The sequence below is a fragment of the Marmota monax genome, unplaced genomic scaffold, assembly GCF_021218885.2.
Source record: "Marmota monax isolate L192 unplaced genomic scaffold, Marmota_monax_Labrador192_F-V1.1 WCK01_AAM20220418_F8-fsc00038, whole genome shotgun sequence".
Classification (NCBI taxonomy): Eukaryota; Metazoa; Chordata; class Mammalia; order Rodentia; family Sciuridae; genus Marmota; species Marmota monax.
In genome coordinates, this window is record NW_026692498.1 from 1,576,218 (window position 1) to 1,590,547 (window position 14,330).

At 65.2% G+C, this 14,330-nt stretch overlaps 2 protein-coding genes across 12 annotated transcripts; both read left to right on the forward strand.

Moving 5' to 3' along the window:
• The first annotated feature begins 1,335 nt into the window (after positions 1-1,335).
• Positions 1,336-12,384, forward strand: Syt8 (synaptotagmin 8). 11 transcript variants are annotated; one of them, XR_009226830.1, is made up of 10 exons: positions 7,013-7,418; positions 7,509-7,672; positions 8,098-8,196; positions 8,302-8,460; positions 8,527-8,694; positions 8,778-8,883; positions 8,966-9,099; positions 9,192-9,470; positions 11,585-11,614; positions 11,778-12,384. XR_009226830.1 is itself a non-coding variant. In XM_058579362.1 (9 exons), exons 2-9 carry the CDS (start codon positions 7,325-7,327, stop codon positions 9,423-9,425), a joined length of 1,158 nt encoding a protein of 385 aa, XP_058435345.1. In that variant the 5' UTR covers positions 1,336-4,650; positions 7,316-7,324; the 3' UTR covers positions 9,426-9,494. The 11 variants fall into 11 exon arrangements, 10 of the variants coding, with proteins under 10 accessions (XP_058435345.1, XP_058435341.1, XP_058435342.1 ...); XM_058579362.1 differs by lacking the exons at positions 11,585-11,614; positions 11,778-12,384 and adding an exon at positions 1,336-4,650 and having other exon boundaries at positions 7,316-7,418; positions 9,192-9,494; XM_058579358.1 differs by lacking the exons at positions 11,585-11,614; positions 11,778-12,384 and adding an exon at positions 1,337-4,650 and having other exon boundaries at positions 7,179-7,418; positions 9,192-9,494.
• On the forward strand, positions 12,176-13,358 carry Tnni2 (troponin I2, fast skeletal type). The gene is made up of 6 exons (XM_058579630.1): positions 12,176-12,247; positions 12,344-12,385; positions 12,466-12,594; positions 12,699-12,788; positions 12,863-13,039; positions 13,137-13,358. The coding sequence occupies exons 1-6, from the start codon at positions 12,176-12,178 to the stop codon at positions 13,230-13,232; spliced, it is 606 nt and encodes a 201-aa protein (XP_058435613.1). The 3' UTR covers positions 13,233-13,358.
• The last annotated feature ends 972 nt before the right edge of the window (positions 13,359-14,330 follow it).

Below are 14,330 nucleotides of genomic sequence, written 5' to 3' on the forward strand. Positions count from 1 at the left end.
AGCCACTCCTGCTGGCAGGCAGTCCAGGCCGTGCCTCCGTCACGGGGCTGGGCCCGCACCCCAACGTCCCCTTGGCTGGAGGACACTGTGGACAGGGAAGGCTTTCATCGCATGCCCCCGAACTGAGGGTCCCACTCCCCCTCCCCGCCCCTCCATCATCCCACGCCTGCCCGGGCCGACGCTTGCGCCAGCAATCCTAGGGTTTGCATTGGCCCCCAGCCAAACCCCGGAATGTGCCTGCTGGCTGCACGGCGGCTGTTCCTGGAACAGGGGTGACAATGGACAGACTGTCTTGGAGATGGGGGCGGACGGGGTGCAGACTGCCCAGGGCCACGCATGAATAGGGCACAGAGTCCTGAGACAGGATGAATGGCCTCACCCGAGCCCAGACACCCCTGAATGGGTCCGGGGCATCCAAAGACGCAGTGGAACTTGGCATGGCCGCCAGGAGCCCAGGCTGGGACGTGGGTCTACGTGAGCACTGAGATGAGGGGCTGGGGGCACGGGGACTCGATGAGGGCTGAGAGACTGGACCACTGGGGACCCATGCACTCTGACACTGAGTCACAGGATGCCTGAGAGGGGCACTGGAGGGGCACGCGCTACAGTACCCGACTCCAGTTGATGAGGAGACATTCAGTCACAAGGCACGTCACCCAGGCACTTGGTAGCACAGTTATAGGGGTGCAAGACACCCAGATTCTTGGGTCAGTGGAGTTCATGTCCTTCTGATGCTCCTCAGATGGGGGCTGCAGAGCTCCAGGGAAGGCCATGGACCCTGGATGCTCAGGGGGAGGTGGTCTGCCTGGCCCCAGGCATGAACGGGGCACAGAGGTGCTGGACAACGTGGCTGATAGGCCTGGACAGGATGAATGGGCAGCAGCATCCAAGGACGCAATGGGACTTGGAACTGGTACTGGGTCCTCGCCTGGGACGCGGGCTCTTGTGAAAGACATTGAGAGACAGCCGGGGGGTGCTGGGCTGCCAGAGCCCCTGATGAGGGGGGGCACGCTGTCCAGACCCTTGGGTAATGAGGGAAGAGGGGGACATGAGGATGGCAGCATGGCGCCCAGCTCACTAAGGCTTAGTGGAAACTGGGCTTCAAGGACTGTGCGTGACATTTGAGGTCCCTGTTACCTGGGTGTGTGGAGGAGTGGGGAACAGGCTACCAGACAGAGGCCAGGGATAGAGTCTGGAGCCTGGGCAGGGGCTACAGGAAGAGGGGCCAGGCTGCAGGTGGCCAAGAGGCCAAGTATCCACTCATTCTGAGGGGCCACAGTGTCAGAGGCTTGGGGACAGCTATGCAGGGGAGGGTGGGACTAGTGTAGCCTCGGTGGCCAGGGGCACCTGTGTGGGTCTATGCGGTTACTCAGGACCTCTGAGAGTTTGGGACTTGGTCACAAGGAAACCTGGTGGCTGAGGGGACTGGAGGTTAGGCAGTCAGCTGTAAGGACCACCTAGGACAGTCTAATATCCGAGGGTGGGCTCCTGGGACTCAGACGTTCTGATGCTGGGGTACAGGGCCCCCGGGTGTTCAGACAATGAGTGCAGGTGTCTGGTGTCCAGGTGAGCAGCGTTCAGGTGCAGAATTGCCAAGGAGCGTGAGGCAGCAGGAGCGCGTCCCCAGGGAACGGGTAGAAGCCACTCCGCCCCAAGAGCGTCCGCAGGTCCTCAGGGCACAGGGACGACCCAGACCTGCTCAGAAGACGAGCCAGCGCTCAGACTCACGGGGTGCAGGGACCCAGGTGCCCAGACTGGGTACAGAGACTCACTCAGGGTAATGGGGTGCAGAGACTAGACTCACTCAAGCTAATGGGGTGCAGAGACTAGACTCACTCTGGCTAATGGGGTACAGAGACTAGACTCACTCGGGCTAATGGGGTACAGAGACTAGACTCACTTGGGCTAATGGGGTACAGAGACTGGACTCAGAATAATCGGGGTATGGGGCATGGGGACGAGACTGAGGCCAGTGGGGTGCAGGGACCAGACGCTGGGCCTCTCTGGAGCAGGAAACCAGCCTGGGTCGTGCTCGGCTCCTGTGGGCTCAGGTACACAGTCCAGACCCCTGGGCGGCTCGGGGTGGGCAGGCGGCCCAGCACTCTAATGAATGGTGCACAGAGAGCAGAGACAAGGGTGAATGGGACACATACAGCCGTGCGAGGGACGGGCACAAGGCGTCCAAAACCACAGGAAGAGGGCACCGGCCCCTGGGCCCTGGGCCCGCGAGCTGTGTCAATGGGGGATTCAGTGGGCTCAACAAGCCGGTACAGGCTGTCCAGGGCCCTGGCGACCATAGAATAGAGTCCTGTTCCCCAGCTGACGGGGCCAGCTCACCCAGGCTGTGAGGGCACTCAGGTGACCAGGACACGTGCCCCAGGTATTCACAAGTGGGGTCAGAGACATGGACTCTCGGGGTCCCCGGGTGAACAGGGAGCCTGGGACAAAGTGGGGGGGCTCACACAAATCTCCAGAAGGGGGCTCTGGGACCTCAGCGCCCCCAGACCCCCAGGAGGTGGAGCAAGTAAGGGAGGTAGAGACCCCCATCCAGCTGGTGAGTGGGTTCCAGCCAGCAGATGATGGGTAGGTGCCACCAGACCTTCAGGGAAATGGGGTTCACCTGGACACCCCAAGGAGTGGTATGCACGTCCTAAGAGCCCAGGTTCTCAGAACACGGGCACCACGCCCAAAGGACCAGAACACAGTGTCACAGTCAGAGTGGGGAGCAGGTACCGATGCTCCGACCATGGGGTGCAGCCTCTCCCAAAGATGGGGTACAGTTCCTATGTGGTCGGATAATAGGGTAACCTCCCTGGGTGCTCGGGTGATGGGCAAATTCTTCCCTGGTGCCTGGAAGATGGGGTTCAGTTTACCTGGGATGTTGGAATGTTGGGGTACAGCCTCCCAGGTGAGCAGAGCAGGGACAATCTGAGTCAGAGGTGACTGGGGCACCCACAGTGGTCTCAGGGTGCAGAGGACAGGGCCCGCTGAGCACGCCCAGGCCATCCTGGGCTCCAGGAGAAGGGGCACCCGGGCAGTCGGGGTGCACAGCAGGTCAGCACAGGCGGAGAGCACGCGTGCTGAGCTAGCACGTCCCACACATCTGTGCCAGCAGCTCCCGGCTCCCCGGCCAGTGTCTGCCTTGTGTTCCAACCTCAAACATTCCCCAGGCGCCCTCAAAGGAAGAGCCCCCGTCCAGGAGCCCCGCCAGGGTCTCCACGGGGCTGCTGGCTGCCAAGCCGCCGTCTCGGGGGCCGAGGGGCTGGCCGCGGGGTGGTCGCAGGCTGCCAGCTCTGTTTGGTTTTCTCCTTCCTGCCCAGGAACCTCAGACGCCGTCTCGCCACGGAGGCGCCCTCATCCTGGGGAGGCACAAAGCCCTACACAGCCAGCCTGGGGAGCGGCTCAGGGGGCTCTAGTCTGCTGTGCTCTGGGCCCCTCGTGTCCCCTAAAGCACAGGCGCCTGCTTGCTGAGGTGCCCTGTGGCCTGCCCTGAGATGGGCGCCTCCTGGGTTAGCTGCTTCCAAGCCCCCCTCACCCCCTCACCCCAGCTAGGTCAGCGTGGAGGATGGGGACGCCCACGTGGCAGGACCCAGTGTCACAGCCACACAGGCACAACTCCCGGCCCCCGCAGCCCAAACGCCCTGGTCCCGGGCCCTGCCGGTGCAGCAGGTTCTGTGTTAAGCATTAACCAGCCCACGGCTCACTGCCAGCAGCAGATAAGGGGCTGGTGAATCACCCTGGCCTGGGACCTGGAGGGACTGGACCAGATTAGCTGGCCAGAGCACAGTGGGGGAGCTCGGATGTGCAGGCCCCACTGAAGCGGCACCATCGAGGACAGACTGCAGGGAGGGCTGCGGTCCACTGGCTCCCCCCGGCCATCCAGATGAGGGCTGCTCGTTGGGAAACCAAGAGCTCAAGGGACCGGGGCAAAGCACAGACAGGATGGCCTCCACAAAGCTCCCTGGTCCCGGAAGCTGGGTGGCAGCAGGACCAAGCAGGCACACGGACCCCTGGGAGAGCTCCACCCAGCATGGCTCAGGGCGGCCCCAGCCCGAGGGCCTGCAGACCCCTGCCCCGCTCCCACCCTCCTCACGCTTGGTGGGGTGCAGCCAGCAGTGCCGGAAGGCTGCCCCATGACTCAGCAGCCCCTCGGAGGGCCAAGCCTGCACAAGTCTGCCCCCCCCCCCAGGTCAGCCGGCTGGGCCCATCACTCCGCTCGAAAAGCCTGTGGGGCTCAGGACACCTCCAGCCCTGAGGGTCCCCTGGAAATAGGCTGGGGCCCAGACACCCAGCCCAGGCTTTGGGGGAGCCTTCCTCCCCGGATAGTTTTCTGGCTCCTGAGGGCCAGCAGTTCCGGCCACGAGGTGGGGCTCCCCGAAGCCCTGCCTCCCACACCCTTTCCTCCCCACTGAGCTTTCCTGATCACTAGAGGCAGAGGGAGCACTGGGCTCCGGCCACAGGCTGCAAGTGGGCCTGGCCTCTTGGTGTCCAGGGTCTGAGAGGAAGGCCTGAGGCCGGCTAGCCAAGGAAGTGTTGGGCATCAGGTGAGAGGCCGCACACTTGGGGTCCGCCAGCAGACCGTGGGGAGATCTTGCACACAGAGGGCGTCCAACGTCTCAGTTGACTGGTGGTGGAGGACAGTGGTCAGCAGTAAGTGCCGGGCCTGGGCTGGCAGAGTGGGCAGGAGGCACCCAGCCACTGCACTGATCCCAGTGAGGGATCCAGCCAAAGCCGGCAGCCTGGAGGGCTCCTTGGAGGAGGTGGGGCTCATGCAGTCCTTGAAGGGCTCACGGGTGGGATGGGGCGGAGACTGTGGGGCTGGTCTCGCAGCCTCGGGAATGAGCTGGAGCCCTCCCAGATGGGCAGCCAGAGCTGGGTGCACATGGTGACAGGGAGGGGGCCGGGGGTGGGGACCTCAATTGGGGAAGGACACCTGTTTCCCTTTCCTGGTAAAACTGCCCTGACCCCTAAAGAGGCTTTTCCTCTTAGGGCCACAGAAGACAGACCACTAATTTTAGGCAGCAGGACGAGAGGCCTGCCTTCCCTTCCCGGGGGGACGCTGTCCCAGGCTGTCCCAGCAAGAATGGCTCAGTCCCGGGCTCGGGTGGGGCTCTCAGGCTGTGGGCCTCTCTGGCCTGTCTGGCCTGCGCTGGGTGCTTTCCCCTGGATGCCCAGTCTGGAGGCTGGAGGCTGCCCAGTGATGGGGACCAGTGGGGTGGACGGCGCCACCTGGTGGCTGTGTGCCCGCCGGAACCTGTACCACCATGGGGACCCAGAGGTCCTGTGGGACCCTGCAGGGTTTGCGATTCTCCCAGCCCAGCAACTGGTGTCCCCAGGGTCCCAAGACCCTCCATGTTCAGCCTCCAGGCAACCCCTGTGGTCCCCTGTGGACTGGCTTTGCAAGGCCGGCCCAGGAATCCTGCCAGACCGGCAACACCAATTCACAGCTCAGGCCCCATCCCCGCCCTTTGCCCCCAGCCCTGCTTAGATTCAGGGCGGTAGGACCCCCAGCCAAGCGGGGCTAGAGGAGGCCACAGGAGTCGGCTCCAGTCACAGAAAGCATGTGTTCTCTGGCTTCTCAAAGGGAAAAGTGGCTTTGCGTTCCACGCAGGGAGCAGGAGGCTGTTTGAACCTGGCCTTGCCTCCTACTTCAGGAACCCCATGTGACCTGGTGGGACCCCCTGAGGCTCCTGCCACCTCATTCCATCCACAGCCACTAGGGGTGCTCTGCCAGCCACATGTGGGCTGTGGAGTTCCCAGGGCAAGAGGGAGAGCAGTGCCTGGAGTCTCAGGGCAGACTGTCTGGGCGGAGGGGCCCCAACCAAATTAGGGACTGGGGTCCATAACCAAATTATGGCCAGATATAGAATTTACAGGGCCCAACATGGAATGAAAATGTGCAACCTCTTATTCAAAAAATCAGGAATTTCAGGAGCAAGGACAGACAGGCAGTTAACCCAGCATGGAGGGGGGGGGGGGTCTGGGCTGCAGGTTGTAGCCCTGGAAGCCTGCCCCACCTTCAGTTCCCCCCAGGCCCCAGGCCCTGCTCTGAGGCAGTGTGGGCTCCAGCCTGGGTCCACTCTCCTGAAAACTTTTCAGGGTCAACCTGTGTGCAGCCTCTGGTCACTGAGGAGGGGTGTTCTGGGACCAGAGCTCCTCAGCCCATTGGCCGTGAGACACTGATGCTACGGGGGGGGGGGGGGGGTCACCCCTGGGATCATGGTGTGTAGGGACAGGTTCAGAGGTGAAAGGGTCCAACAACTGGTTAGTTCTGGGGGGGGCTGGCCTGGGCTGGCCCCTGAAGTCTGTGGGCTCCTGTGCGCGGGTTGGAATTAGGCTTCAAGGGCTGGAATCCAGACTCTGGCTGGCTGCTGCCCCTGGGATGGGGGAGAGCTGAGCTAGAGAGGACTCTCCCCAGGGTCAGAGAGGAACCCCAGCTCCCAGCTGGGGACCCTGTCCTCCATTCGTGGGGGCGGGACCACCCTGGCCAGGTGCGCTTCCTCCCCAGCCCCAGGCAGGTGGGGTGCAGTCCCAGGACGGCAGTGCCCCACCCTCCATCCCACCCGCATGCCAGGGGTGGGGGCAGGCAGGTAGGCGAGTCTGGGCAGGGCTGCGTCAGAGTGGAGGAATGTTCTGGCGCTCCCAGCTACACCCTGCCCCTGCCTGCCCCCACCTCCCCTCATCCCCAGGCACTGCTGGCCTGGCGCCCGTCTAACAAATGCACCTTAAGCCCAGGCCTTCTCCAACGAGCCCCTGCCAGTGCAGCCCTGCTCCCCGGACCCCCAGCTCACTCCCATGACCCCCACAGAGCTCTAGGTCCACGGTCCCGAGCTGCCCCTGGTCCTGGGGCCATAGTGATCAGGTCCACCCGTGAACAAGCAGACCCTAGTGGACCCCAGCTGAGGAGGGGGGTGAAACTCCCACCCCATGAAATGAGACCCCAGGAAGAGCTCAGAACCCGGAAAGGGGCAGGGAGGGGGCTTCTTGGAAGGGGGGACTTCCTGCAATGGGGGAGAGGCATCTCGTGGGCCAAGGCCAGCATGGGCAGGGCAGGGGCTGCCCGGGGCCGGGCCTGTTGGCTGGGGCTGGGGAGGGGGCCGTGAGGCCAGGCCTGAGGCGGCCTGCTCAGGCTTTGGCCAAGGCCCAGCGCTCCTCTCCCTTTGGCTTGCTGCACCCAGAATCCTGCCCCTGGCCACCCCAGCCTCCTCCTTGACCAGGCAGCCCCTGTTCTGCTACTGCCTGGCAAATGGGGAGACAGGCCGGAGCCGAGTGGCCACTTCTCCCAGGTGACCTGGCCGCCGTGACCATCTCGCAGGGCAGGAGGATGGGGCACCCACCTGGTCCCTCCAGCCCCCTGGCCCCAGCTGGCACCACAGCTACGCCAGGGCTCATTCCGGACCTCATCGCTGGGATCCCCTGTGAGTGGTGAAACCCCGGGCAGGGCAGGGGATGGCCTGGCTGTGCTGGTCCAAGGTTGTCCACAGAGGCATCTCAGTCCCTGCCCCTAGGGCCCCGCTGGGCACTCATCCTTGTGGCCCTGGCTGCCAGTGCCCTCACTGTGTCCTGTCTGCTGTGTGCCTTCTGTTGCTGCCGTCGCCGCCACAAGAAACAGCCCCGAGACAAGGAGGCCGTGGGCCTGGGCAGTGCCCGCAGCAGCACCACCACCCACCTGGTAGGAGCAGGCACCTGTGCCTCCTGGTGCCCACCTCCATGCTGGCTCAGCCCAGAGAGGGCCATGCCAAATTCCTGGGAGCTCAGGGAAGCACAGGGAGTTAGGGGTAAGCCCCCAGGGACAGTCTGACCCACGCAGAAGCAGGGCAGAGAGGGCCTTCCCGGCAAGGCAAGTGGGTGAAAAAGGTGAGGGGGGCGTTGCAAAGCAGGGGCAGAGGCTGGCCCAGGGGCCACAGGGGACCACAGCAGGTTCTCCAGGAACCTTGTGGGGGCGGAGCTGAGCTCGGGAGGTGAGCCCATCTGGCAGCCTGGTCTGGAGGTGGGAGGCTTGACCCACATCAGGGAGGAGCCACATTTTGGGAGTGCAGTTCTCTGATGGGGGCATGATCCCCATCACACCAGGGTCCCTTGTCCCTACCCACCCAGGTGCAGCCAGATGTGGACAGACTGCAAGGCAACCCGGAGGACCCTCGACAGTGGGGTCGCCTGCAGCTCTCCCTGGAGTATGACCTGGGGAGTGAGGAGGTGAGGCCCTGGGCAGGCCCCGAGGCCCTGTGGTTCAGGAGGCTGTGACGGGAGCAGTGGGGTGCTGGGGAGAGCCTCGGCTGAGCCCACACTGCTGCCTCCCAGGTGAAGGTGGGCCTGAAGCAGGCAGCCGACCTGAGGGCGGGGGGCACAGCAGACCCCTATGCCCGCGTCAGCGTCTCCACTCAGCCCAGGCACGGGCACGAGACGAAGGTGCACCGCGGTACGCTCTGCCCCGTGTTTGAGGAAACCTGCTGCTTCCACGTGAGTCTGGGCGGCAGGCGGTGGGCCTGGGCCGGGGTGGCAGGCTTGACTCACAGCCCTCTGCAGGTCCCGCAGGCAGAGCTGCCTCGGACCACCCTGCACGTGTGGCTGCTGGACTTCCAGCCCTTCTCGGAGCACCGGCCCCTGGGGGAGCTCCACTTGCCACTGGGAGCTGTGGACCCGCAGCATGTGCTGGAACGCTGGTACCAGCTGGGCCCGCCGGGTCCCCAGGAGGTGAGGCCGAGGGTGGCAGCAGTGCAGGCAGACTCCCCCAGGCCAGGCCGATCCCCCAGCGGAAGCCTTCTTGGTGCCCACAGCCCGAGCAGAACGGGGAGCTGTGCTTCTCGCTGCGGTACGTCCCCGGCTCAGGCCGCCTGACAGTGGTTGTGCTGGAGGCCCGAGGCCTGAGTCCAGGACTGGCAGGTGAGGGCCATACTTGCCCACTCGGGAGAGGACTAGGGGCCTTGTGCTCGACCCAGTCCTGGGCCCCTTCTCGTCTTCCCAGAGCCCTACGTGAAGGTCCAGCTCATGGTGAACCAGAGGAAGTGGAAGAGGAGAAAGACCTCTGCCAGGAGGGGCGCGGCCAGCCCCTACTTCAACGAGGCCTTCACCTTCCTGGTGCCCTTCAGCCAGATCCAGGTGGGCTGTGGGGAGGCCGAGGCAGGGTGGGAAGGCCTCGCGCAGGGCTGACTGACCAGGCCTTCCTCTCCCCGTGCTGCCCGTCTGAGCAGAGCGTGGACCTGGTGCTGGCTGTCTGGGCTCACGGTCTGCGTTTCCGAGCTGAGCCTGTGGGCAAGGTGCTGCTCGGCTCCCGGGCCTCCGGCCAGCCTCTGCAGCACTGGGCAGATATGCTGGCCCATGCCCGGCGGCCCATTGCTCAGTGGCACCGTTTGAGGCCTGCCAGGGAGGTGGACAGCATCCTGGCCCTGCGGCCCCGACTGCACCTACCACTCTCCGGCTCCTGACAGCACCCTGAGCTTCAGTCTCCAGCCCACTCCCAGGAACCCCCTGTAATAAACACCTTCTTTCCACCACATGTGTTCTCGGGGGCCCTGGGGGGACAGGGATGCAGCGGGGGACTCTGTCCTCAGCCGTGGACCCTCCCGAGGGTGGAGCAGGCTCTCCTTTCCGGATTCCCGAGGCCCTGATCCCTGGGCAGGGGAAGGGTCCTGCGAGAGGCTCGGGTCCAAGCAGGATGCGGTGGGGACCTCACATCTGGAGGGCTGGCAATAGCTGGTGGGGGCTGGAGCTGTCCTGCGGGGACTCGGTGTAGAAACTGGGGACAGTGTTGACGGGGACAGTGGAGTGAGGGGATGGGGCACCTTCAGGGACAAGCAGTTACGGCCTCCCCTGTGCGGGCAGCAGGGGGCAGTAGACACCTTTGGAAGCTGCTCGGGGGCCTTGGGGGAGCAGCCCTGGCCCAGGATGCACCTCCTAATCCCCGCACATCTGGAGGGCTTCAGCGCTCCAAGCCTCCTGCATCTCATGTCTCTCTGATCCCCGTGGGCTGGGGAGCCTTCGGGGCTGGGCCAAGCGCCCCACCACTCAGAGAGGGGCCTTTGCAGGGTTGGGCCCCAGGGGCGGGTGGGGAGAGGCCTGGCCGGGTGAGAAGGGCAATGCGGGCCTGCCCAGGCGGCTGAGGGGCCCCGAGCCCCCACAGGTCAGAGAAAGGTTCCCAGGGCGTCGCTGTGCTGTCCTGGGTGGAGGACGTGTTCTGAGTTGTCTCTCAGAGGCGCCAGCAGGCAGGCAGGGCGCGGTGGCAGGCCGGGCGGCTCAGCGGCTCAGCCCGGCCCCACCCTTCTCCAGCAACCATGCAGGAGGAAGGTTCAGGCCGAGGGAAGAGTAGCACCCCAGCCCTGGTCCCTGTTCAGGGCCCAGGGGCTGAGGTTGGGGGCCCGGTCTCCCCCAGAAGGGAGGCACGTGGCCAGGTCTGCCTGAAGAGCCGGCCCTGGGCTGAAGTGGGGAACAGTCAGCTGGCGGTAGGATCCGAGTGGGGGGCCACTCAGCAGGCAGCGAGGCAGTCCTGTGGAAGCAGAGCTTGGGGAGTCCAGGAGGGGGTCCGATGTGGACCCAGGCAGACGGGTGCTGTGGGCCAAGCTCGCTGTAGAGGAGGCTCCCCTGATGGGGGAGCTGCGGGCTTCTCCAAGAGCCACACTCACAGACACCCACGCTGTCCTCAGGCTCCTTGCTCCTTGTAAGAACAAGGGAGGTATCTCGAACTCGTCACCGAGCCCTAAATAGAGCAGCCCAACCGCACCCTCCCCAAGACTTCTTGGACAGGATGGCAGCACGAGGCCAGCAGCAAGTGCCTGGGCTGGGCCGGGCCAGGCGGCCTGGGCAGGTGGGGAGGCCTCTCTGCTCTCTGTGCCCCCATTGGTCTAAGGAAGTCTCCATGCCCTTTCTGAGCAGGGGCCCAGCCTGGGGGAGGCCATTTATACCCCTCCCCCGGGGCCCACCAGCCTACTCTCCACTGCCGGCCTGACCTCGCTCCCAGCCCTGCTGCCCCGACTCTAGGTGAGGCCCAGCCTTGCCCACTGAGGCCAGAGGACAAGGCGCTACTCAAGTTTGCAGGAGGACTTCTGGGGCAGGGTCTGGGCCTGGGGTGGTGGTGGGGGCAGCTGTCAGCAGCCCTCCCTGGGGAGTTCCGCGAAGCAGGCAGTGAGAAGCAACCGTTTGGGGAGGTAGCCAGGATGGGGCAGGGGTCTTGGAGAGGCCCCTGATGACCGGACCTCAACTGGGGACACTGGCATTAGCTTACAGGTCAAGAGCCCAGGACCTGAGACCCCAGCCGCACTGGGGCGACTCCTGCATGCACTTGGGTTCAAAGCCAAAGGAAGCAGAGTTAAAAATAACAGCACCACGTGGGCAGCCACCTGTGCTGGCCCGTCCCACCACTCCCTCGGGACAGCTGCAGCTCTCCTCAGGCCCTGCCTGGACATCTGGGAGCCCTGTCTGCCTGGCTTCTCACCCTGGGGAGCTACTCCAGGGCCTTGCCCTCTGAGGAGGCCGGATTGGGGCTGGCAGGCAGAAGGGGCCAGTGAGCGGGAGGCCGCTGCCCTCACCACCTGCCTGGCCAGCCTCGGGTGGCACGGGCCTGACGCCTCTGCCCTGTCTCTCCCCACAGGCTCCGAGCTCAAGACCTCAGGATGGGGGAGTAAGTGGCACCGGGGCAGGGCCCCTGCTGCCCCCCACCCGGCCCTCACATGTCCCCAGCAGCAGCCCCTGACCACCCTGGCCCCTCTCATGCCCACACTCTGCCAGCAGGGCCCTAACCTCTCTCTTTTCTCCCCCTCCCCCCTTCCTTTCTCCTGGGACAGTGAGGAGGTGAGTACCCCCTGGGGGGCTGAAACCTGGAGGGAACGACCCTCCCCCTCAGAATGGTCAGAGGGTAGAGCCTGAAGGCCCTGAGGCCCAAGGAAGACCCTCCCCACGGAAAGGGCCCCGCCCACGGAGGCACTGAAGAAAGAGAGGAAGTGGCGGCCTGCCGCCCTAGGGGCAGGGGAAGTGGGCTGGGCCTGGACACCCAGAATCACTTCTTCTTTCTAATTTCTGCACCCCACACACCTTCCCAGCCTCCCGCGCTTCTGTACCCCGCCCCCAGGCCGCACGTTCCTCCCAGCAGTGTTACAGCCACAGGCCCAGAGTCCTCGGGAAGGCCCTGGGCTGCGTGGGGGGACAGGGCCTGGCTATGGGAGCAGGCCCCAGGTGGGAGGGAATGGGCCCTGGGGCAGAGACCCTGGGGCAGGGCAAGCCCTGGGGGACACGGCCACCCCCTCAGAAGCACCAGGCTCAGCACCATCTGCAGGAGCCCTGCCTGGGCCACTCCTGGGGTGGGGGGACTCCAGCCATGGCCTGACTCTGCCCGCTTGGACCCGCTCTGCAGAAGCGCAACAGGGCCATCACGGCCCGGAGACAGCACCTGAAGGTCGGTACTGGCTACAGGGGGGCCGCCAGGGTGTGCAGTCTCTGCAGCCCCTCACTGCCTGCCCCCGCCCCACCCTGCAGAGCGTGATGCTCCAGATCGCGGCCACGGAGCAGGAGAAGGAGAAGGCCCGCCGGGAGACGGAGAAGCACAACTACCTCTCCGAGCACTGCCCGCCTCTGCACATCCCGGGCTCCATGGCCGAAGTGCAGGTACTGGGCTTCTCACTCCCTGAGAGGGCGTGCGGGGGTGGGGAGGGCGGCCGTGGGCCCCAGGTGTGGGGAGGGCGCCCACTTGCTGCCCGCCCCCACCCCAGGAGCTGTGCAAGCAGCTGCACGCCAAGATCGACGCGGCTGAGGAGGAGAAGTACGACATGGAGGTGAAGGTGCAGAAGAGCAGCAAGGAGGTGAGGGGCCTGCGGGCTGCGGGGCGCGGGGCGCGGGGCAGGGGGCGCCTACCCACCGGCCTCCCTCCCTGCAGCTGGAGGACATGAACCAGAAGCTGTTCGACCTGAGGGGCAAGTTCAAGAGGCCCCCGCTGCGCAGGGTGCGCATGTCCGCGGACGCCATGCTCAAGGCGCTGCTGGGCTCCAAGCACAAGGTGTGCATGGACCTGAGGGCGAACCTGAAGCAGGTCAAGAAGGAGGACACGGAGAAGGTGAGCCCGGGAGGCCCTGCCCCTGACGGAGGGGACACCGAGGCGGGGCGACGCGGGGCTGGTGGGTGGGGGCCTGAGGCCTCTCCGTCCCCCCCAGGAGCGGGACCTGCGCGATGTGGGTGACTGGAGGAAGAACATCGAGGAGAAGTCTGGCATGGAGGGCCGGAAGAAGATGTTCGAGTCGGAATCCTAGGCCACCTGCCGCCCCCCCCCCACCACCACCCCAGTGCCCAGCTGGGGAGGCGCCCGACGCCCAGCCCAGCCCCGGGGGCAGCTGGCCTTGGCCTCGTGCCCGTGGTCAATAAAGGATGGAAACCCATGCCTGGTCTGGTCTGGTTCTTCCCCACCTGCTCTGGGCCGTAGCACCCGCTGGCAGGGCGCTCAGGGTGCAGCGGATTTGGGCTTGGGGAAAAGGGGGAGCCAGGAGAGCCCCATGTGGAATCTACCCCTGGCTGCTGGGCGTGGTTGGCGCCAGCCCCAGGATTCCCCAGGCCACTCTGGACACACCCACCATCACGGAGCCCTGGGGCCCGGCCACGTCTGAGTGGGAGTTCCCAAGGTGAGCTCACTGCTCCTTGGCACTGCCATCCAGAGACCCTGGTGGGATTCAGAGAAACCGACTCCGAGGGACGCAGGGCCAGGCAGGGCCATGGCAGGCAGGCCCCTCCCCAGGCTGCCCTCCCATTGAAGGCCAGAAGCCGGGAGCCACTTTGGGTCCCTGTCTGCTGTCCCTGTGTTTCCTCCAGCATCACTCTGGGGTGGTGTTCATGCCCGGCACCTCCCTGTATGCTGTGCCTGCCCCCTGACTGGGCAGTGGGGCCTGAGTCCTCACCATCTCTGCGCAGGGCTACACTGGAGGACGTAGGACCTTGGCTTAGGTGCTTGGCTACAAAGTTGAGCTGTGGGCCAGGCCCTCCCAGCCTCTCCCACAGAGGCACACAGGCCCTCCCACAGTGCTTCATGCCCACCAGGCAAGGGCTGGGTCCTTGATCTTGTGCTAGGACTGACAGCAGGACCCACCTGGCCACCCCTGGGCCCAGAGGGCACTTGCCCCTGTTTTCTGTTCAGCCCAGACCCTGGCTGCAGCAGAACAACGTCCCCAATAGTCCCTAACAAGAGTTGGTACAGCAAGGCTGGGTGTCAGTCTTCCTGTGCCATGGGCCCCAAAGTCCCCCTGCACAGATCTCTAGTGGGAGCCCAGGGAGGCCGCCAGCCAAGCGCCTGCCCTAGCCCTCCAGAGGTCCTGGGCTGGGTCAGCCTGATGCCCAAGACAGCTTCGCTGTGAATAGCT

Bases quoted from the DNA above. Each gene is read 5' to 3' on its own strand.
- Syt8 (XM_058579358.1), top strand. From the start codon at position 7,247: ATGGGGAGACAGGCCGGAGCCGAGTGGCCACTTCTCCCAGGTGACCTG. The intron at 8,884-8,965 runs GTGAGGGCCATA...TCGTCTTCCCAG, and splicing joins CCTGAGTCCAGGACTGGCAG to AGCCCTACGTGAAGGTCCAG. The intron at 9,100-9,191 runs GTGGGCTGTGGG...CCGTCTGAGCAG, and splicing joins TGCCCTTCAGCCAGATCCAG to AGCGTGGACCTGGTGCTGGC.
- Tnni2 (XM_058579630.1), top strand. From the start codon at position 12,176: ATGGGCCCTGGGGCAGAGACCCTGGGGCAGGGCAAGCCCTGGGGGACA. The intron at 12,248-12,343 runs GCTCAGCACCAT...CCCGCTCTGCAG, and splicing joins CACCCCCTCAGAAGCACCAG to AAGCGCAACAGGGCCATCAC. The intron at 12,386-12,465 runs GTCGGTACTGGC...CCCACCCTGCAG, and splicing joins CCCGGAGACAGCACCTGAAG to AGCGTGATGCTCCAGATCGC.